The sequence below is a fragment of the Protopterus annectens genome, chromosome 1.part0 (assembly GCF_019279795.1).
Source record: "Protopterus annectens isolate FY-2018-M chromosome 1.part0, PAN1.0, whole genome shotgun sequence".
Classification (NCBI taxonomy): Eukaryota; Metazoa; Chordata; order Ceratodontiformes; family Protopteridae; genus Protopterus; species Protopterus annectens.
The window spans coordinates 693,938,531-693,958,306 of NC_056725.1; the positions used below are offsets into that span (position 1 = coordinate 693,938,531).

At 40.0% G+C, this 19,776-nt stretch overlaps 1 protein-coding gene across 1 annotated transcript in view; it reads right to left on the reverse strand.

Moving 5' to 3' along the window:
- Positions 1-576: 576 nt before the first annotated feature.
- Positions 577-19,776, reverse strand: part of LOC122794082 (testis, prostate and placenta expressed) — a 694,197-nt gene continuing 674,997 nt past the window's right edge. The window contains exon 7 of the mRNA XM_044062223.1: positions 577-716. Coding sequence (XP_043918158.1) covers positions 674-716 — 43 coding nt within the window. The 3' untranslated portion in view covers positions 577-673. The remainder of the gene's footprint in view (positions 717-19,776) is intronic.

Sequence of the window (19,776 nt, forward strand, 5' to 3'; positions counted from 1 at the left end):
TCTTTAAGGCTATAATCTTTTTGAGTTCAGCTACACTAATTGGAGAGAAAAGTTACCTGCTTTGCTCTTACCACAGAATGTATTTTTGGAGCTAAGATTGCGCTCCCTGTGTTTCTAGTAATCTTAACAGATGACTGTTGTCAAAAATGTAAACAGATGGCAGAATTTGAACATTTCTGCACAAAGCTGAATCACTGACATTTGAAGTAACAACCTTGCCAGTATATTGAGAATTAATTTCTATGGCTTCTGTTGCTGATTTTTGTTTCCCTAATTGTCCATAGAGTGTTTCTTTTTGACCCTTATTGCAAACTGTTTCCAGCTTCTGATTTACAACCCCCCCCCCCTTTCGGAGGTCAGTTGAATGTAGAGGTTTTGTAGTTAGCTTTAAGCTATGAGTAGACTTTACTTTAGTAAGCAGCCATTGCTGTTAGCACATACTTGAGTCGTATGTGCATTTACAATGTGAATACTAACATAACACCAGTGTATCATTGATCAGTATTAGGAAGCTAAGTGTTTCACCTGAATTTCAAATAAGAATTGGTGGGTGAGGAGATAATTAAAACACTTCACTGAATGTTCAACATTTTTTATTGGATTTTATTCCAAAGAAGAGGGAAAAGATTTCTTAACAGTAAACATTCACACATGTAAAAGTAACTGAAAATCCTCATACTGCACTCTGCTGTCTGGGTCTGATGCAGGATGTATACCTGGAAAAAGAAAACAAACAAAAATATTGTATGGTCAGTGTGTATTCTACCAATGTAGTAGCACACTTCAGATTTATGAAGGCACTGCACTGTCCCTTTAGCATTTCAACATACTTAGTTTTTTTTTTACTTATTTCCAATTAAATTATTTTAATCTCTGTAGTTCCCTTTACCAGATATATACAAGTAAGCACAGTAAAGAATAATTTCTGTCAGCTTGCTTTCTGAAAATTTATCCTATTCACAGCTGGATCTAGCATCTGGCTCCCTATCTGCCTCAGGCCTGGTGCTAGATGGGAGGTCCCATCCATGCTGATATCTGTGATTTCAAACATTAGGTTTTTGTGTCTGATGTATGAGTTAGTGATGCATAATCTTGGTTGCTGAATTACTTCCATCTTTGTGTAGCTGCATTAAAACAATGATCCAATTACATTTTTTATGACTAAGCAACTTTTAAAAAAGTACTACTGTTAAACTGTTGTCTTTATCTGCTTGAACTGCCATCACTTCCATGAAGTCACACTGCACTGATGCCACCGTGACTGGCAAGTTTTTTTTTTTTGTTAATTTATATTGGTGAAACATCAACAAATTGTAGGGACACTGAGGAGAGAAAAACAACTGTACTAACTAGTATAGGGTAGATCAGGTGGCTGCCCCAATTACTGATTACTCCAAATTCTGCTCACTTATTGACTTGGCTTCAGATCAATAGTAAAGTCAGTTAGAGATTGGCTTTCAGAGGCTGTCACGGTTCAAGAGTACCAATCAGAAATACAATGGAAACTTCACTCAGTTCTGCTGTTTAAGTTCCGAGTAGTTTCTGACTTGCAAGTGCTTTTCTGTAGCTGCCAGTACTCCTCCACATTTCTTGTGAAATTTGCCTGCCACAATGTGGCTCAAAGAAATAAAATATCACATTTATGGGGCTGTAGTGAGATCAAAAGGGCAGTGCTGTGAATTGGAACTGACTAGCTTCCAGCTAGAAATGGAGAAATCTCCTTGATTGCCTGTTTTTTCTTGGTGTGATAGGAAGCATCTTGGAGATCTATCAAGCACATCCAGTCGTCCTTCCTTAGTAAATGCAAAATGGACTGAACTGTGACCATCCAGAATTTTGTCTTTTTACAAACTTATTTAGGTGACTTGGGTCCAGTATTACCTTAGGTTCCCTGTCTTTCTTGGAACTAAAAAGAACCTGGAATAGACTCTAGATTCTAACTGGTCTGGGGGTCCTGCTGGATGACTCTTTTCTTCCAGCAGCCTTAAGACTTTTGCGGTTGCGTATTCCATTTGATGGGTGGCAGTGTTGGAATTGTCCTCCTCTTTTGAGGAGGGGAAAAACAGGGAATACTGTATCCTCTGGTGATTATCCTTTACATCCATGCGTCTAGTGAGATAGCCTGCTAGGTTTGAGGGTGTAGGGATAAGCACCCTCCCGACTGCCCCCAGAGTGCAGCAGTCAGGTAACCCTTCCGGAAACCTGAAAAGATTTTCCGATAAAAAGGCCTTGAAATCCTTGATATTGCAGACCACGTCTGCCCCAGGGTAACCTCTTGCCTCCCCCACCACAGAAATGTCTGTCTGCAGGAGTATCCTGATTAGACCCTTGGGATTTTCTGAACCACATATTCTTTCCCCTATTTGATTTCTAGAAAGGTCCCATGAGGGGTAGAGAAGCAGATTCTGACTGCAGGCAGGGTTTTATCATTATTTTTGTTTCTGCTGAGGATCTCCTTAACCTTAGGTGTGAATAAAGTTGAAACATAAAATGGGGAGTTAAGGAAGGACATCTTGAAACCGTCTGTGAAGTCACACAACTCCATCCAGTTATGTCAGCGTATCGCTTTACTGGTGCCTGCTGCTGTAGTTGTATCATCAGCTACATTAGAAAGCAGACACATGGATACATTAGACATCGATTGCAAGGTAGACAACTTGACCTCCATGTTTTTTGGATGTCTAAATACAGGTCACTTGAGAGGTAATTAGTTCTTTAGTCAATGTCCTCTGTAAGTGTGTCACATGTGCAAGATAATTCAGAACTCTAAGAGTAAAAGTCTGTTTTCTGAATCTGTCCAAAGCCCTTGATTCTGTATTATGGGGATGAACAGACGTACTTTCTTTGAAGAGTTCTATCTTGGTGGCTGCCGCCACACCCACAGCATCTACTGGGGAACCCTTGCTGCAGTGTGTCTTGTCTTTCCAAGTAGCCACTATTCTAGCCATTTTTTTTTCTTAGGAATAGGCTCTTCTGTGTCAGGATCCTTCCACTCCTTTTGAGCCAGTAAATCAATGATAGCATCAGCAGGAGGTATCACTCAGGATGTAGTACAGCCTACTCCAAAAGCCTTGAACACTGACTCTTCCATGGAAAGTGTATCTGTGGACCAACTCCAGTGCTACTTCATCAATTCCAAGATGTCACTAAACATGATGTCTTCAAGAGGGTGTCTTGGGGAATGTTCCCCTGCATCCAAGTCCATATCTTCCATAACTGGTTCTGGAGAAGAATCCAAATGTCTCCTTGTACAAGTCTGCTTTCTGGGGACCTGTCTCATTAGGGCTTCTGAAGAAGGTTCAGAGTCAGACTAGGAGCTTCAATGGTGAGCATCCCAGACACAAATTGACTCTCTATATTGTAACTGTTTAGTTAAATACTTCCTAGATTAGTGTAGAGAAATTTCACTGTTGTTGGCATCTCCTGCCTTAGAATAAATGCAATTGCCCCTTTCACCTTATTATATGAATACTGATATGTCTTAGAAATAATTTCCATACAGGGTCCCCTTCCTACTGAAGCCCATTTATTTTTTACTGTACTGCTGTACCCTAGCCACTATCCTGTTCATCGCTCAGTTGTAAGGCACAGTGAGTTACTATTGATTTTTGAATGCTGCTGTCTCCTGTTTGCTACCGGTATCTCATTCCTAACTCCCTTTCTACTTTCTCTCAGCTTGGCCGGCCTAGTTCTATCTCCTTTAGTAACCTCATACTGCTGATACAATCTTCCCTGTTTTATTTATGTTAATACAATCTTCCCTGTTTTATTTATGTTAATACTTCCAACTTTTTGCTGTTAGGTTTTAAGACTGCTGTTGATGTGTCCTAGTCCATCAAGACATTTTTACTTCTCTTTTTCTAATCCTGACTGTTTTCCTGCAGGCCTCAGTTTGATCCTACTCAGCTTTGCTTCCCACCCACCCCTGACATCACTTCCTTTATACTGGGCCTGCCCCACCCTATCCAAATGCCAGCCTATCACAAGAACCCTCAGTCCTCCCACCTGCAGCAACATAACCATATCACAAATAACTACTCACATGGTCTCAGTCCTCCCAACCACAGAAATTACATCTGCCTTATCTGCTCTTCATACAATATGCACCTGAATTTCATTATTAGTGTCCTTAGTTATGTTCCGCTCATTACATCTCTGACTTCAAATATCATTGACACTCCACTTCCATTTCTTTTCTTATTATTACATAATTAGAATTAACTAATAAGACAAATCTTTTCCACTTACTTCTCTCCATTAACTCCACCTCTGCCTCCCTCCATTTCATACTACATTTCACTTTTTCCTCTTCTCTAAAACCTCCAAAATTTCAAATGTTTTTCCAAGCATCATGTCTGTTTCTGCTGCTACTAACAACCATTCTAACAAACTATCACTGTATACTTTTACCTTTATACACCTGTCCTATTTCGGTTTACTCCCCACACTATGAAAGCAGGAGTAGCTGTACCAGTATACCTCCCTGCTTTTTTAATCTCTCACCTTGTCTTTATTTTAAGCGCAAAATATTTCACTACCACCACTCTACTCAAAAAATAAAAGTTATACAGGTTCCCGCTAAATCATTACACTACCTCTCAAAAATCCCTCCCCAGCCCAGGCCCTGAAAACTCTCCAGTTAATCTAAATAGCAAAGAATCACTCCTACAAACTTGTGGATTAACTACCTTCCTTCATCTGCCACCTCAAACTATACCTCTTCCTAGCTGAACTGTTCTATCATTAAACAATTACCTATCCATTCTAATAAAACTAGCACATCAAACCTCATCCCATCATTCTCCCACCCATCTTCCCAAAAAATTGAATATTGTCACTATCAACCTCTGTAGCATTTGTAACAAAATTGCCTGATAAAGCAAATTTCAAAATATTTTCACTAAACAAAACTGAAATTGAAGTAGTCTCCCATACAACATTTCTTGGAGTGATTGTAGATGATGACCTTAAATTTGACGTGCATGTTCAAAATAACATAAAAAAGACTTACCAAAAATTAGGAATGCTCAACAGGCATAAAGACATCTTCACCAACACTACCAAAACTACTCCTGCTACTATCTACTTTCTTCCATCTCTCTTATATGATGCACCCATCCTAACCAACTTTCAGGCTAAAGTTAAAAATAAGCTGGAGGTGTGCTATAATAAGGTTGCATAAATTGCCACCAACAAACAATACCGCATTGACCACTGCATTTCGTTAAGCCTTTCAATTGGCTCAAACTGCCTCACCACTTACAATACACACAGCTTATCTCCACCCAGAGAATTATGCACAAAGTTGATGGCAGCCCTGCTTTTACTCCTATTCTCCATTCCAGTAACCCTAATAGGCTACTTTGATCTAATGAACATCATTTTAGCATATATAAACCCAGCAAATCCTAAAAATGAAATTCTGTCCTGAAAATTTGATCTGCCTCTAACCTCTCCAATTTCAAACTACTCCTAAAAGACTAAATAAAACCTGCCTCTGCTTCTGCATTACACCAGTCTAAACTAGCCTCTCCCCTCCTTCCAACACCAGTATATTTTGACTATGTTCAGAGAGAAGGAATTAGTAAAATTTATTTCTAAGGAAAAGAACAAATATATGTTTGCTTAGGCTATATTTTCTATTCATCTCTGTTCCAGAGAGTGTATTCAGTGTGTTTAATGTTATCTCTATGAGCTGCAACCTGTGAAAACTTGACCTATTGACAGTGTTCTTTTTCGTTTTATTATATCTGCCAAATATTTTAAACTGTGTATGTATAGTTTCAGACTGTATGAAATAAAGCTGAATTTTTACTTGGTTAATATGTTATTCTTCTGTATTCAGCTCTGTAGTCACTTAATTTAAAAGTAACCATGGTATGTCAATGTGAAGCTTTTCTGCCTGTAGCTCTGCTGAAATTGGGATATTATGCCAGTCAGACTTTCCCGATAAACACATGTCAAACAAATAAATAGAGTTACACAGACAGCTGGCTGAGATTTTATTTGGATAAAACTAAATCTATTCATAAGTCAGACCAACTGTTTGTCTCAGTCATGGATTTTAAAACTGGTCCAGCCAGTATTTAAATAAACCATTGCAACTGGATCTCTAAGTCAGTCTTCTTTTGCTACTCACTCCATGACAAGTCCTTGCCTACCTGCCTTCAAGCTCACTGTACCAGGACAGTGGCATCCTTGGGAACCTTCTACAAAGGGGTTGCTGCCAGGACAATCCCAGAAGCTGCCACATGGTCATTTGTACACACTTTCACTAAACACTACAGAACTGATAGCTTTTCAAGGTCCAGAGCTGCCATTATTAGGTCATTTCTCTGGACTCAAACAATTCTTCTCTCCATTAACCACCCTCCATTCAGTTCCCTTGAGCTCTGGGAATCATCCATTTGTTTGGAAGACCGTAGAAGTGACCACAGTCAGGACATGGTACAGTTGTATAAGAACTTACGATAACAATAGAGGTCCAACTATTCACTGTGTCAGTATTCCTTCCACCGTTTGGATACCATCTCTTTCTCTCTTACTGCCCTGTCTCCAGGACTCTGTGACCAAGGGGACTTCTGTCAATCCCTGCTTGTTCCTTCCTAGCTGATTAGTCTCTCTCTCAGAGGTCTTCAGGCCCCTGGCTAGGAGATAGTCTAAGGATCTACACTTATATGTCTACCTATATACCACTACGCTTGTAAGCTGAAGTCATACATCAGATGTACAATCCAGGAAAGGTTAAGCATTAGTACCTGGCTGTCCATCTGTTTGGAATACTGTAACAGTAATTAGTAGGACATTTACTGTTATGCTAAGTTCTTACACAGCTGTACTGTCTAAACAGGTAATCACTTCCTTATACTCATGATTGATCTGACCAACTATTAAATACAGTGCCCCCCTAAGATATATCTCAATAAACAAACAGAAAAACTCCCAGAGGTTTCTAATCAAAAAGATCAAAGGCCTAAAGGCACAGAGCTGTGAGGAAAGCCAGAAAATTGGAAAATCTCTGTCTCATTCACTACAGCATTAGAGACCTGGTTCTCCTAATCCTGCTATATCTCTACAAGACCAGTATTCACCACCAGTACACGAACCAAGGACCCAGATATTCACCAAAAGATGAAACAGGGTGGAGGGACAGATTTATTACCCAGTGTCTTCCACACCTCTAGAATAAACTCCCACTGAAAGTTATGCAATGTGGCATGCTGTCTTCCTCTAGATGTAACCTAGATGACTGTATGGTTAGCCACAGATTTACCCCTGGATTGACTGGTTTCGCCATCCAGAAGAAAGGAGAAGTGGAATAAGGGAAGATACTGTAAAGGCATGAACGGTCATAAGACTTAGTGGCCTTAAAATATCCATGAATCTATGAAGAGTGAGTGTCTCTTAATCCTTTTAAATCTAGTTGAGACATCTCTGATTTTGTTCTTATTCCTGATTTGTTTTTTGAGAATGTTTCAGTAGCTTTGTTTTGCAGGATAGTCGTTTGAAGGAACATGAGACAATAACAATGCAAACAGGCATATTGAATATTATGTGCATAACTGAGTGGTGAAATTGGTATTGTCTAGATTGGTTTGCTGGAAAGAGAAAACAAGGCTGACTGGAAGAAACTTTGTACAAAGGAAAATAACTGACAAGTTATTAATTCCAAACATCTAAGTTTCCCTTCTGGCTATAGTTTTATCTTTATATATTGTGTACTAGTAAAAAAAGCTAAAATATGTAAGGATTCCCTTTGTACCTCTGGATTTTGGCAAATGTGTGATAAAAATAAAAATCTGAAGAAGTCTTCCAGAAAATGATTATCTACAGATTGTTTAAACTTACCTCACCCATCTGGATAGTTGATAATGTAAACTGCAATCTGGTCTACCAGCCTGTAGTTTAGTCTACCAGTCATTGCTGTTCAACTACTGAAAAGTTTCAGGAATATTAAGGATAATTGGGAAAAAGTGGACAAATAAAAGGATAGTGGCTTTGTGTGTGTGGTGGGGGCGGGGTCTGGTCCACTACCCTGCCTAAGGTCCGATTTGAGTATGATCCAGTTGTGTTCCTTGTGTAATGATAGCATTCTTGAGGTTGCAGATTTCCTGTTTGCTGCTGCATGGTAATTGATGTCAGCTTATCCCTGATGTGAACCAGGCATACCATACCTCTCAACTTCTTAGAGCAAAAACACTGGACAAAGTCATAAATAATGGGAGGACAAAGACTGAAAAACAGAGCAATTTTTTAAATATTGCTCTTACAAACTTAGAAAGTTGATAGAATAACAGGTTTTGCATTAGAACAAATTTTCTGAAAGTCTGAATCTAAATATCTATCATTACTTTCTGACTTCACTCCTCAAAAGTTTCCCGATGATTTGCCAGAAAAACACAATTTTAAGAAAACTGATCAAAAATCTGGACATTCCACAAAAATTTGTACAGTTAAGAGGTATGACACATACCTTGGTGTAAAAGCTAAGAATGTATGTCTATAAGCATGCTTTTTAAATTCTCTGGCTGGAGTTTCGCATTGAAGAGCCAGTATATGCCTTGATCCTAATGCTACAGAAGGTGTAAGCTGTTATAATTGTTTATACAGCAGCAGCTACTCCATATTTCTTTCCCAGACTGAAACGTATTTTCACCTGCCACCATGGTAACCTAACATGCAGAAATAAAATGGCTAAAAAAAAAAACACATTTTTTTACTTTGCAGTTCCAGGTACACCAGTAGCTATTATACTGTAGTCTAGAAGTCAATAAATGGACATGCCCTTTCTTTGGGATGGAGAGAGGATCTACAAAATATGACATATTGGCCTTTGCTAAGCACTGACCAGCAGTAGTTGCTCATGTGATATGACAAACTGAGCTGGATACAATTTTGCTTCATAATGCAATGCCATACCTGCTTTTAGAGGACTTTGAGTTTATGCTTAGATGTACTGCATCTAATTGTGACTTCTTTTAACATTTAGAGGTCTGTTTAGAGTATAACACCAAAAAATGGAGAACAGCAAACAACGTATCAACAAAATCACTCGAAATAGCTTCACTGAACAGCCTTTATTTACCAAAAATCACAGTTCGCTTATTCAGTAAGCGCTTTCATCTTGAAAAGACTTCAGACTGAATAACAATTAATTTGCCCCACCAATATTTAAACAAATCATATCCCATTAATTAATTAATTAATTAAACAATCAACCTTCATTTGAATTCATTGCACATCACACAAATTTAAAAAGAAAAACACCCGAATAAATGACACAAGCAACTGTTTTAATAAAACACATCAAATATTTACTACTCTAAACTAAATAGTATATTTGACTCCCCCATTTTATAATAATAAATAAATTTAATGTTCTAGCCTTCTTTTTTTTCAAATATACCTTAAAGTTTTCTTTGTCATTAAGTCCAGGGGCACAATTTAATTTTAAAATCCAGCAGTATTCTTTCCATTTCAACTCATCTTCAGTTGTAAACTTATTATTAAAATTAAGAACTTTATCTAATACCATACATTTTGGACTGCCTAGACAATTTGTATTTTTGTAATGCCTACCCCATGCATTAGTAGTTTAGAGTATGCAGCCACTGAGTGCCATAAACACTATCAGCTAGCAATGCTTCCTTCATCTAAGAAACTGAGTCAATATATTGCATATCTGTTGTATTTTTTACTTGAAAACATCCAACCTGTAACAATATTAACCAGTATTAAACTTCCATAGTTCTTACTTGAAATCTGTGTTTCATTTTAAGTCCTTTGAAAATAAAGCATTTGCTGTCAATATCCCATTCTGAAAACATTCAATGGCAACTGATTTTTCTGCTGAATTTAAATAATTATAAGCATAGTACAGACATTATCAGAGACTGAGCACTTGCACATACATGTTAACCTATATTATAGTTCTTTCTTCTTTTTGTCAGATAGAGCCTTTTTTTTTTAGACTGTGGGTTGTGAAACTTTTTTGCAAACTGGTTTATGCCCTTTCCTATCAGTTTCATCTGAGTATAATAATCCGTTTTGTTTCCTTACATTAGAACTGTAGAGCATGTAGTATTTTGATTTGTATTGCAATATTCAGTTTTTATTTCTTGTCTGTAATCCATTTTTCATATACTGGCACAAAAACAGACATCCATGTTATGTACTTTTGTATGAAAAACTAAAACTGATCTTTGTCTTCTTTCTGACCTGGTGTCTCTATGCATTAGCTCATTTGTGGTTTGTACATGTTTACTTTTTAAATTGTTGCCCTTTATTTTACTACTACTACTACTACTGCTGCTTTCTTCTTCAAGACTATCTCATGCCTCCTTTCTGTCACGTACATTCATCCTGTCTAATACAGAAGCCTCAAAAATGACAAAGTGCAGTAGCCCTTTTATTCTTCTCATATAACCTTTGCATACTGAAACATGTATTTCCCTGTGGAATTATACTGAATACAAATCCCCAATTTGTTTTCTACATTTGCATCTCTTTTTCTCACTCGGGAACTGATACTTTGTCTTAGCCTAGCTGTATTTTATATTTAAGTTTGCATATGAATTTGACACACTGCTTGCACTTTGCAGATAACAGTTGAAATACAGTTTATGCAAAATATTATTTTGCATCATATTCTTTCATTGGCATCCACTTGAAAACTCATGCCTCACTTCTGTAACATACACAGGCAGTTTCTCATTGTTCATATGATTCATTCTTTCAAGTGAATGTCTTCTTAGACTTCAGTATTGTTTTGCACTGTTTAAATTTTAGAGATGAATATGTATTTAATGTTGTTTTAAAACAAAACCATGTTGCTTAAGATTTAAAAGCAATCCAAGAAACTGCAAGTTCATAAATATGAAGACTGTTCACTAGTACCAATTTTTAGTTTAGATTTACAAAAACACAACAAGGCCATAAGCATTGGGGGCCGTAAAATAAATGGCAGCTAGACATTCATTATTTAATTCAGCTGTAGTATGTACAAATCTTGGGCTATTGCATTTCATATGTCTGAGACTTCATACTTGTTTTGTCCCAATAAGTTAGTTGCCTGGTCATTCCTATTTTGTTTTCTTAGTATATCCTGTCAGTAGTTTGGTATATGAGCAGTGTTTCTGGGAACATGTATTATATGCAATTGCTCTTTTAAGAAGGCCAACTGTTTTTTTTTTGGGATCCGGACACATGCTCGACTAGCATATGTCCGAATCATAAAACATCGAACACACATACATGAACGCACTTAACATGAACAAGCGCTTCTGTGTATGTGTGCCTGTTTCATAGATCGGACTACAATGCGGGTAAGGGAAAATTCCCTTTCCCACTGTAGTGCGATCTTAGAGTGAGAATAATAAAGTACGGGGGTGTGTGTGTGGTGCAGGGGGACGAAGCAGAAATGTGGATTTTTTTTTTGAACTGCACATACACGAAAGTGCTTTTCGATGTTAAGCGCTTTCGTATATGTGTGTTCTATGCTTTGTGATTTGGACATATGCTAGTCGAGCATGTATCCTAGACCCTTTTTATTATATCTTTCCATTCACTGTGGCAGTAAGTGGGAATGTCTCCCTTCTTTTCTTTAAAGATCATTCCTCGTACCCCATTTTCCATTCACAAATAAAAGCAAATTTCAAGATTCTAGGAAAATGCAACCACCCCTGTCACATAACTTAACTTTTCGTCTGTCTACGTACCTTGCTATGGCTGTATTTTTGATTGTGATTCTTCCAGCATACCAACTCTGATGTCACTCTATGTAAAACGCATGTATATAGTATGTTTTTTTTTCAGTCGCTCTGTATATAATGTCATTTATCTGTTGAATTATACTCTAAAGTCAACTATGATGATCAATTTATATATATGTAGGCTCATGATGGTTACTGGGCTGTTGACCCAAAGATCTTTGTAAGCCTAGCTGTGTGTACCTAATATAATACTAGAGAAAAACAGTATAAAGAATCTTGCCAAAACTCGAGATCTTAATTATCAATGACTGTCCATATCTAGGAGGGTCATAAGTGAAACCCCCGGTAGGAATTTACGGTTTCCCATCCAGTCATCCAGGTTATGCTTAAACAGGATCATTGAGGGGCTCTGTTTGATGTGAATTGGTAGCCTTTTCCAGAGGAGTGGCAACCTCTGAGAGACATACCTGTCTCTCCAGCAGGTCCTATTTATGTCGCAGGCCAGGTTAAGGTCCCTGGAGAGGGTGACCTTTGTCCCATTTTACTTGTGGATGTGCAGCATTTCCCTTAGGTTTGGATCCAGAATTGCTCTGTAGGTCAGGCACAAGTCTCCTCTAAGTAACCTGTACACTACTGAGTACAGTGACAATGACTTCAGTCTGTCAATGTATGACATGTGCTGGAGACACTGAATTTTCTTGGTTAGAAATCTCTGAGGTGTCTCATGTTGCTGCAGGTGCCTGGTAAGGTACATAACAAAGGAAGCATTGTACTCCGTTATTGGCCTGATGAGGGTCGCATACAGGGCAGTTATGACCTCTTTTGTTGTTCAGGCGATGCCTTGTGCTAATGAGATGTGCAACGTAGAATGCCTTCCTTAACACAGTAGACACATGGTGATCAAAGTTTAGGCTACAGTCAACTTGCATTCCCAAGTCTCTCACTACTAAGTTATTACTTAGGGTATTATTATTTATATGATTGTCTGCAGGAATATCGTTTTCACCAAGGGGGATAATAATGTATTTTTAGCATTGAATTTGAGTCCGTGGCTTTGGCACCAATCATTGGTTTGTGTAAGTCCTCTTGAAGTATGTTGACATCGTTTGGGGATTCAATGATTGCACCTAATTTGCAGTCATCAGCAAACTTAGTCAACCACAGCCCCTCTGTTTTGGCCTGAACTTCTGAGGTGTATTCCAAACAATAGGGGACCCAGCACTGACCCCTGTGGAACCCCACTGGTGACAGGTCTGCTGTTTGAGGTAAAGTCCCCAGGTTTGACTGAGTGTTATCTGTCTGTGAGCCAGTTAGCAACCCACCTGATTACATAATGTTTGATATTCATCTGGGAGAGTTTATCAATGATGCCCAAATGTGGGATTATATTGAATGCCGTTGCTAAATCAAGGAAGACTGCATGCACAAATATGTCCTCGTCTATGGCATTGATGATGTTTTCGAAAAAGTCCACCAGGTTTAACAGGCATGACCTACCTTTCATAAAACCAAACTATGTCAGATCAATGGTTTGGAGATCATCTATATCCTTGTGATGATTTCTTCTATGGCCTTACAGATAAGGCTGGTTAAGCTTATGGGTCTGCAGTTCCCAGGGTCTGTTGCTGTACCCTTTTATGGAGTAGGATGACAGTTGCTGTTTTCCATTTAGCAGGGGCAAAACCAGTACTCAAGCTGTGGTTGAAGAGAGCATCTAATGGAGTTACTAACTCATGATCTGATGATGTCAGTCTTCATTTAATCCTTGACAAATGGGTTTGGTTCTGATATTTGAACCGACTCGGCCTTTACAATAGCCACTGAGAACCAAAAACTCTCGAGCTTAAATCCTACCCAGAATGCTCCTTCCCAAATTACCTCAGATTTCATTTGCCACTTCTTTAGACAGACGCATCACTAATAGCTCTTGAGCTGAGTGATTTATTTCTTGCATATTTTCAGTATTTCTATAACTTATTACTATTATATTACTAATATAACTTATTACCTTTTCTAGTTTTAATATTTAGTATTGCCTTTCCTTTATACCTACCTGTTTTCAAATAGCTCCTTTCTGTATCCCTTTTTAACACTTTGGTATTTTTTCTTTTCTCATCTACCATCATAGGTAGTCTTTCTTTTTGTACTTTTGGTACTCTGTACTACCATAGTTGGTAGACTATAGATATTTATTTATTCTTTTCATCCTTTCTTTGCTATACCTTAAAAAAAAGTGTGTGTACGTCTTCCTATAGCATTTAATTTTTTCTGAGTATAGTGTGTGCATGTGGTCATGTTTACCTGCTTCTTTCTGGGTATCATGGCTGCCTGCTAAGGGCAGATGCACTTCTGGGTTCAAGAAATGCCTCAAATGTGAATGAAAGCTTCCAAATTCTGATCGGCATTCTCTCTGTGTTTACTGCCTGGACCCGGTGCACTTACAGGAAGATTGTTCTATCTCCCATAGCTTTAGTCATTGGGCATTGGTTGAACGAAAAAAAAAATTAATTAATTTTGAAAGGCATGTTAAAATCTGCCTTTGAAAAGGCTGTCTGTGTTTGTGACTCACAAAGCATAATGGATGTTTTGTTCCATTCATTCCTCATCTTCGTCATCTTCTTCGAAGGTTGATAAATCCAAGAAAAGGAGTCGATCGGTCCCAGCTTCTCTGTCGGCCCCAACAACTAAAAAGTTTAAACTGTCAGATGTTCATCGTGTTTCACTGTTGCAGTCATTACACTTGGGTTATCCTGCTGGCAGGCTACCCGCAGTCGGCCTGAATTCCAAAGTCTTGGTCTGGCGTCAGTTGCTATCGCCTCTTCCTTGACGTCAGTGCGCCAGGGGTATAAAAGATGTAGCCGACACCATTTTCTTCAGTCTTTCTTGCCGTGCGGTGCCCGAAGCAAAAGCAGTTTGCAAGTGTCATTTGGCAGACTCCTGAGATTTTCTAATTCGAATTTCAGATCCGAAGTCTTCATTAAAGCTAAGTTACCCCATTGGGGAAACTTTTTTCTTTCTCCAGACCGATGTCAGAAAAAGTTAACAATTGTATTTCTTGTGGGAAGCAAATACCTCATAAGGATTTTCACTCTTACTGTATTCCTTGCCTAGGCCCTGACCACAACATTGCTTGTTGTCGGTTTTGTGCTAGATTCAACCGACGCACTATTAAGCATCGGTATGATTTTGCCTTTCATTACTTAGGCCAAAGATTCAATTATACAATGCCGGTGGAACAGCCGACCGGAGTTTATAAAAAACGCAAGGATAAAGACAAGGACAGGCATTCGAGGTCCAAAACCGACAATGAGGCTTCTGCTAAGCTAGTCGTCGGTTCGCCGGTTCTCAGTGAGGCGCTTTCGCAGCCCCTGACACCCGCTACCTCAGAGCCACAGGCCGTTTCCGACTCTCTCGTGGAGCCGACTGGGCCTCTGGAAACTATTCCCTCAGATCAGTCCAGAATCGCTGTGCAGGCATCGGCTTCTGAGGGTGTTTTCAAACCTACACAGTTATATGTAAAGCCATCTTCAGCCAAAGACTAAAGCAGCTCTAAAGAGAAAGAAACAAGTACAGCATTCTCCAGGTCAGACTTCCATGCCTAAAAAAACAGATGCTCAAAATGGCTGAAGACCTTATTACTTTGATCATGGGTTCCCATCCCCCTCCTGATAAGAGGCCTAGGCAAGAGACAGAATATGAATCTTCAGATCAGGTTTCCATTTCCTCTGATTCCTCCTCTGAACAGGAATATTCCCTTCCTCCCTATGAGGTTTCTGATGCTGAAGAATCTATTCCTTCAGCTTCTCCTCCTGAAGATTACTCCTTTGGGGAAACCCTGCATACTGTGAGGGAGCACTTTCATTGGGAGAGCCAGGATTATTTAGAATCTAAGAAAAGGCTCAGAGATTTTCTTTTACTTCTTCAGCACAGGCCCCTTGCTATTCCCCCTGTTCTGGACATTGTAGATGATGCTTTTTCAGAGTCCAGCCTGTCTCCAGCCTCTATACCCCCTGCACCTGTTAAGCCAGACAGATACTACAGGGTCTCAGACTCCCATAAATTTCTATACAAAAACCCTGCTGCTGACCCAGAAACCATATCTCAGGGTCCTAAGGGAGTCAAGGCTTCCACTGCTAAAAATCCTGTTCCCTCTGATAGAGATTCAAGGGCACTGGATAGATGGGGGAAAAAAGTTTAAACTTCTGCTACTTTGGCTGTAAGGGCTTTAAATTGTCAATTTCATATGCTTAAATATCAGCTGCGGTAGCATTGTCACCTCACAGTAAGACGCTGTCCGGTTCGATTCTCAGCTAGAGCGTCTTTTGCATGGAGACATGCGTGAATGGGCGTACCTTTGTTGAAGGTTGTGTGCCAGGCCTGGCAGGCCGGTACGTAAAAATCAACTGCCAATCATTAGCGGACAGGAGTTCCACTGTGGCGACCCCTAACCGGGAAAAGCTGAAAGACACAAACAAACTTAATGTCACTGTTAAGACAGAAAATGTTGGCTAGCTCTGAATGTCCAGAAAACAAGGAAATGCAGGATTTATTGCATGCAGCTAAACAAGTGGGAAAACATACTTTGGAATGTGGTTTTGATTCTTTGGAGGTCTCTTGTAGGGCCGCTGTAATGGGTTCTGTGATTAGGAGGCATGCTTGGTTAAAGGAACAGAATCTGCCTAATCATGTTAAAGCAAAATTATTAGATGCTCCATTACAGCATGATACTTTGATTGGTGTTAAGGCAGAAGAGGTGTTGAAGAAAATGGAGGATAAAGTGAAATCTATGCAGACAGTTAAGGATTTCTTACAGGTACAGCCACCCAGATTTAGCAGGAACTGGCCTTCAAAAAACTGGTCCTTTCCAGTGTCAGATAGGCCACAAAGAGGCAGATACAGGCGCCCTAGAGGCAGATCCCAGCCCCAAGGCTCATACAGGCCTAAACAATGGGGTGCTTCTACCTCCAAAATCGGAGAAGACAAATCTCAGTCTTATAGGAAACAGTCCCAATGACTTTCCTCTACCAGTACCAAGCACTTATCTTCTGGAGGTTCCTTTAGGAGGAAAACTAGCACTTTTTTCACAAAACTGGCACATGATCACCCAGGACAAATGGGTCTTGAATATAGTGTCTCAGGGTTACAGGTTCCACTTTCACACCCTGCCAAAGGCAAAAGGCAAGCCAGATCTGCCACACAATCAATGGGCAGAGGCACAAAAGCAAGTTTCATCCCTCATGGACATGAGGGCCATTCAGCAAGTACCACTGCAGGAGCAGGGACAAGGATTTTACTTGGGACTTTTCTTGGTACCCAGAAAGCCTGGAGACCAATACTGGATCTGTCTATTCTAAGCACTTTTCTGGACGTTCCAAAATTCGAAATGTTGACTGTGCAGCAGCTTCTGCCCATGCTGGACAAGAAGGCTTGGCTTGTAACCTTGGACCTAAAAGAGGCATACCTGCATGTCCCAATCAGACAGTCTTGCAGAAGATACCTCAGATTCTTAGCTGGCTCAATGCACTACCAATTCTCTGCACTGCCCTTTGGCTTATGTACTGCGCCCATGGTCTTCACAATATGCCCGGCACCAGTAATTGCTTTTTGCAGACAAAGAGGAATTCAAATCTATCACTACTTGGATGATTGCCTTATTCAAGCAGAGAACAAGGACATTCTACTAAAACATCTGGCGTTTGTAAAAAGTTTGTTAATTTGCCTAGGGTACACAGTAAATGAAAAGAAATCAAAACTAGTACCCTCTCAAGAGATAATATTCCTGGGTGCAAGCTTAAATACAACTGCCCAGATGGCTTATCTCCCACCAGACAAACAAAGACAACTGACTTCTTACTTTGAAATGTTGGCAACAAAAACCCAGTTATCTGCAAGAAAAATTCTGCAGGCTTTGGGCTTCATGGCATCCTGCATTCTGTTAATTCCATATGCAAGACTTCATATGAGGAAACTACAATGGTATCTAAAAAGTGTTTGGACTCAACATTGCCACAGCCTGGAAAAACTAATACCTTCATTCCCTGCCTGCAACAGGGCTTTCGATGGTGGGCACAGGCCTGTCACTACAACAAGGGACAGCCTTTCACTCTACCCACTGCCAGGCAGACAATAACAACAGATGCATCAGATTATGCCTGGGGGGGCCCACATGGCAGGACAATGTATTCAAGGCACATGGCCCACAAGCCAAATACATCTTCATATCAATTTAAAAGAAATGCTGGCTGTACAGAATGCCCTGACAGCTTTCAAGGATCTGCTACATCCAGGACAACTGCTGATAAAGATGGACAATACCACAGTCATGTGGTACATAAACAAGCAGGGAGGCATGCATTCCTACCCCCGCTGCAGACAAGCCATGATTTTGTGGAACACAGCATTGACTTACCAAGTGCACCTGCAAGCACAATTCCTGCCAGGAAAGGCAAATACTCTGGCAGACGAACTAAGCAGAAACCTCATGGACCCTCATGAGTGGAAACTAGATCTACAAATCTTCAGCATAATAACAAGGAAATGGGGATGCCCAGACATAGATGTATTTGCCTCCCCTTACAACTGCCAACTACAGAGATTTTGTAGAAGGACTTACCACAAGCTAGCATGGAAAGTGGATGCTCTATCATTCAGCTGGAAAAACCTTACAGTATATGCCTTTCCTCCACTACCTCTCCTCCCCAAGGTACTCCTAAAGGTCAGACAAGAGAAGCCAAAAATGATCCTGATTGCCCCAGACTGGCCACGCCAGCACTGGTACCCAATCCTAAAGAGGTTGTCTCAAGGCCCAGCCTGGACATTACCTCAAATTCCTCATTTACTGACCCAACAAAACAATCAGATGTTGCACAGCCAACTCAGAACCCTAAATCTGGCTGCATGGCGGATAATGTAACCACTCAGAACACACCTCTCTCCAAAGCAGTCATGGATGTTATTCTGGAGGCCAGGAGGCCCAGCACCAGAAAATCATATGCAGAAAAGTGGAAGAGATTATGTGCTTGGAACCAGGCATAAGAAATTGACATGCTTGTACCAAATATTCCTCAGATTTTACAATATCTGACTGAGATGCTGGACAAAGGCCTATCCTTTTCATCTATTAAGATCCATGCCTCTTCCATTTCAGTTCATTACAATACGGACCCACATATTTTTTCACATCCACTACTAAGGCAGTACCTCAGACGGGCCAAAAACATAAGACCCCCCCCAAGAAGAGCACCAATACCTGCATGGGACCTCAACTTTGTCTTGGAAAAACTCACACTGCCTCCTTTTGATCCAGCCAATACAGCTAAAATAAAATTCTTATCATGGAAAACAGCTCTGCTCTTAGCAATAACTTCAGCAAGAAGAGTCCCAGTGTTACAGGCACTAATGGCTGTTGAACCTTTCATAATTTTCCATCCGGACAGGGTTTCTCTGAGAACGAACACAACATTTATGCCTAAGGTAGTGTCCAGTGTGGCTTTTAATCAAACAGTTCACTTGCCTACCTTTTATCCAAACCCACAGAATAAAGGGGAGAGACTTCTACATTCTTTGGACATACACAGACAGCTACACTTCTACTTGGACAAAACTAAAGCCTTCAGAACATCTGAGCAACTCTTAGTGGCATATGCTGCAGGATCTCAAGGAAAAGCTATCTCAATGCAGACTGTTTCCAAATGGATAGCCAACTGCATCCGTTTCTGCTATTCTCAACATGGCAAATCAGTGCCTAAGGGCATCAGGCCACATTCAGCCAGAGCAGCAGCTACTTCAGCAGCCTTCCTCTGGGGAGTACCAACCAAGGACATTTTGGAGGCTGCAACTTGGACTTCAGTGCACACTTTTACAAAGCACTACCACTTACCCCTTTACTCTAAATCCAGAGCAGGCTTCGCCACTGCAGTTCTTTAGGGCCTCATATCCTCTCCTAATTCTATTTAGGCCCAGCCACCCAACCTCAGCTTTGGGATTCAACCCAAGTGTAATGACTGCAACAGTGAAACACAATGAACATAGTACAGTTGTGTACCTACCATAAATGTAGATGTTC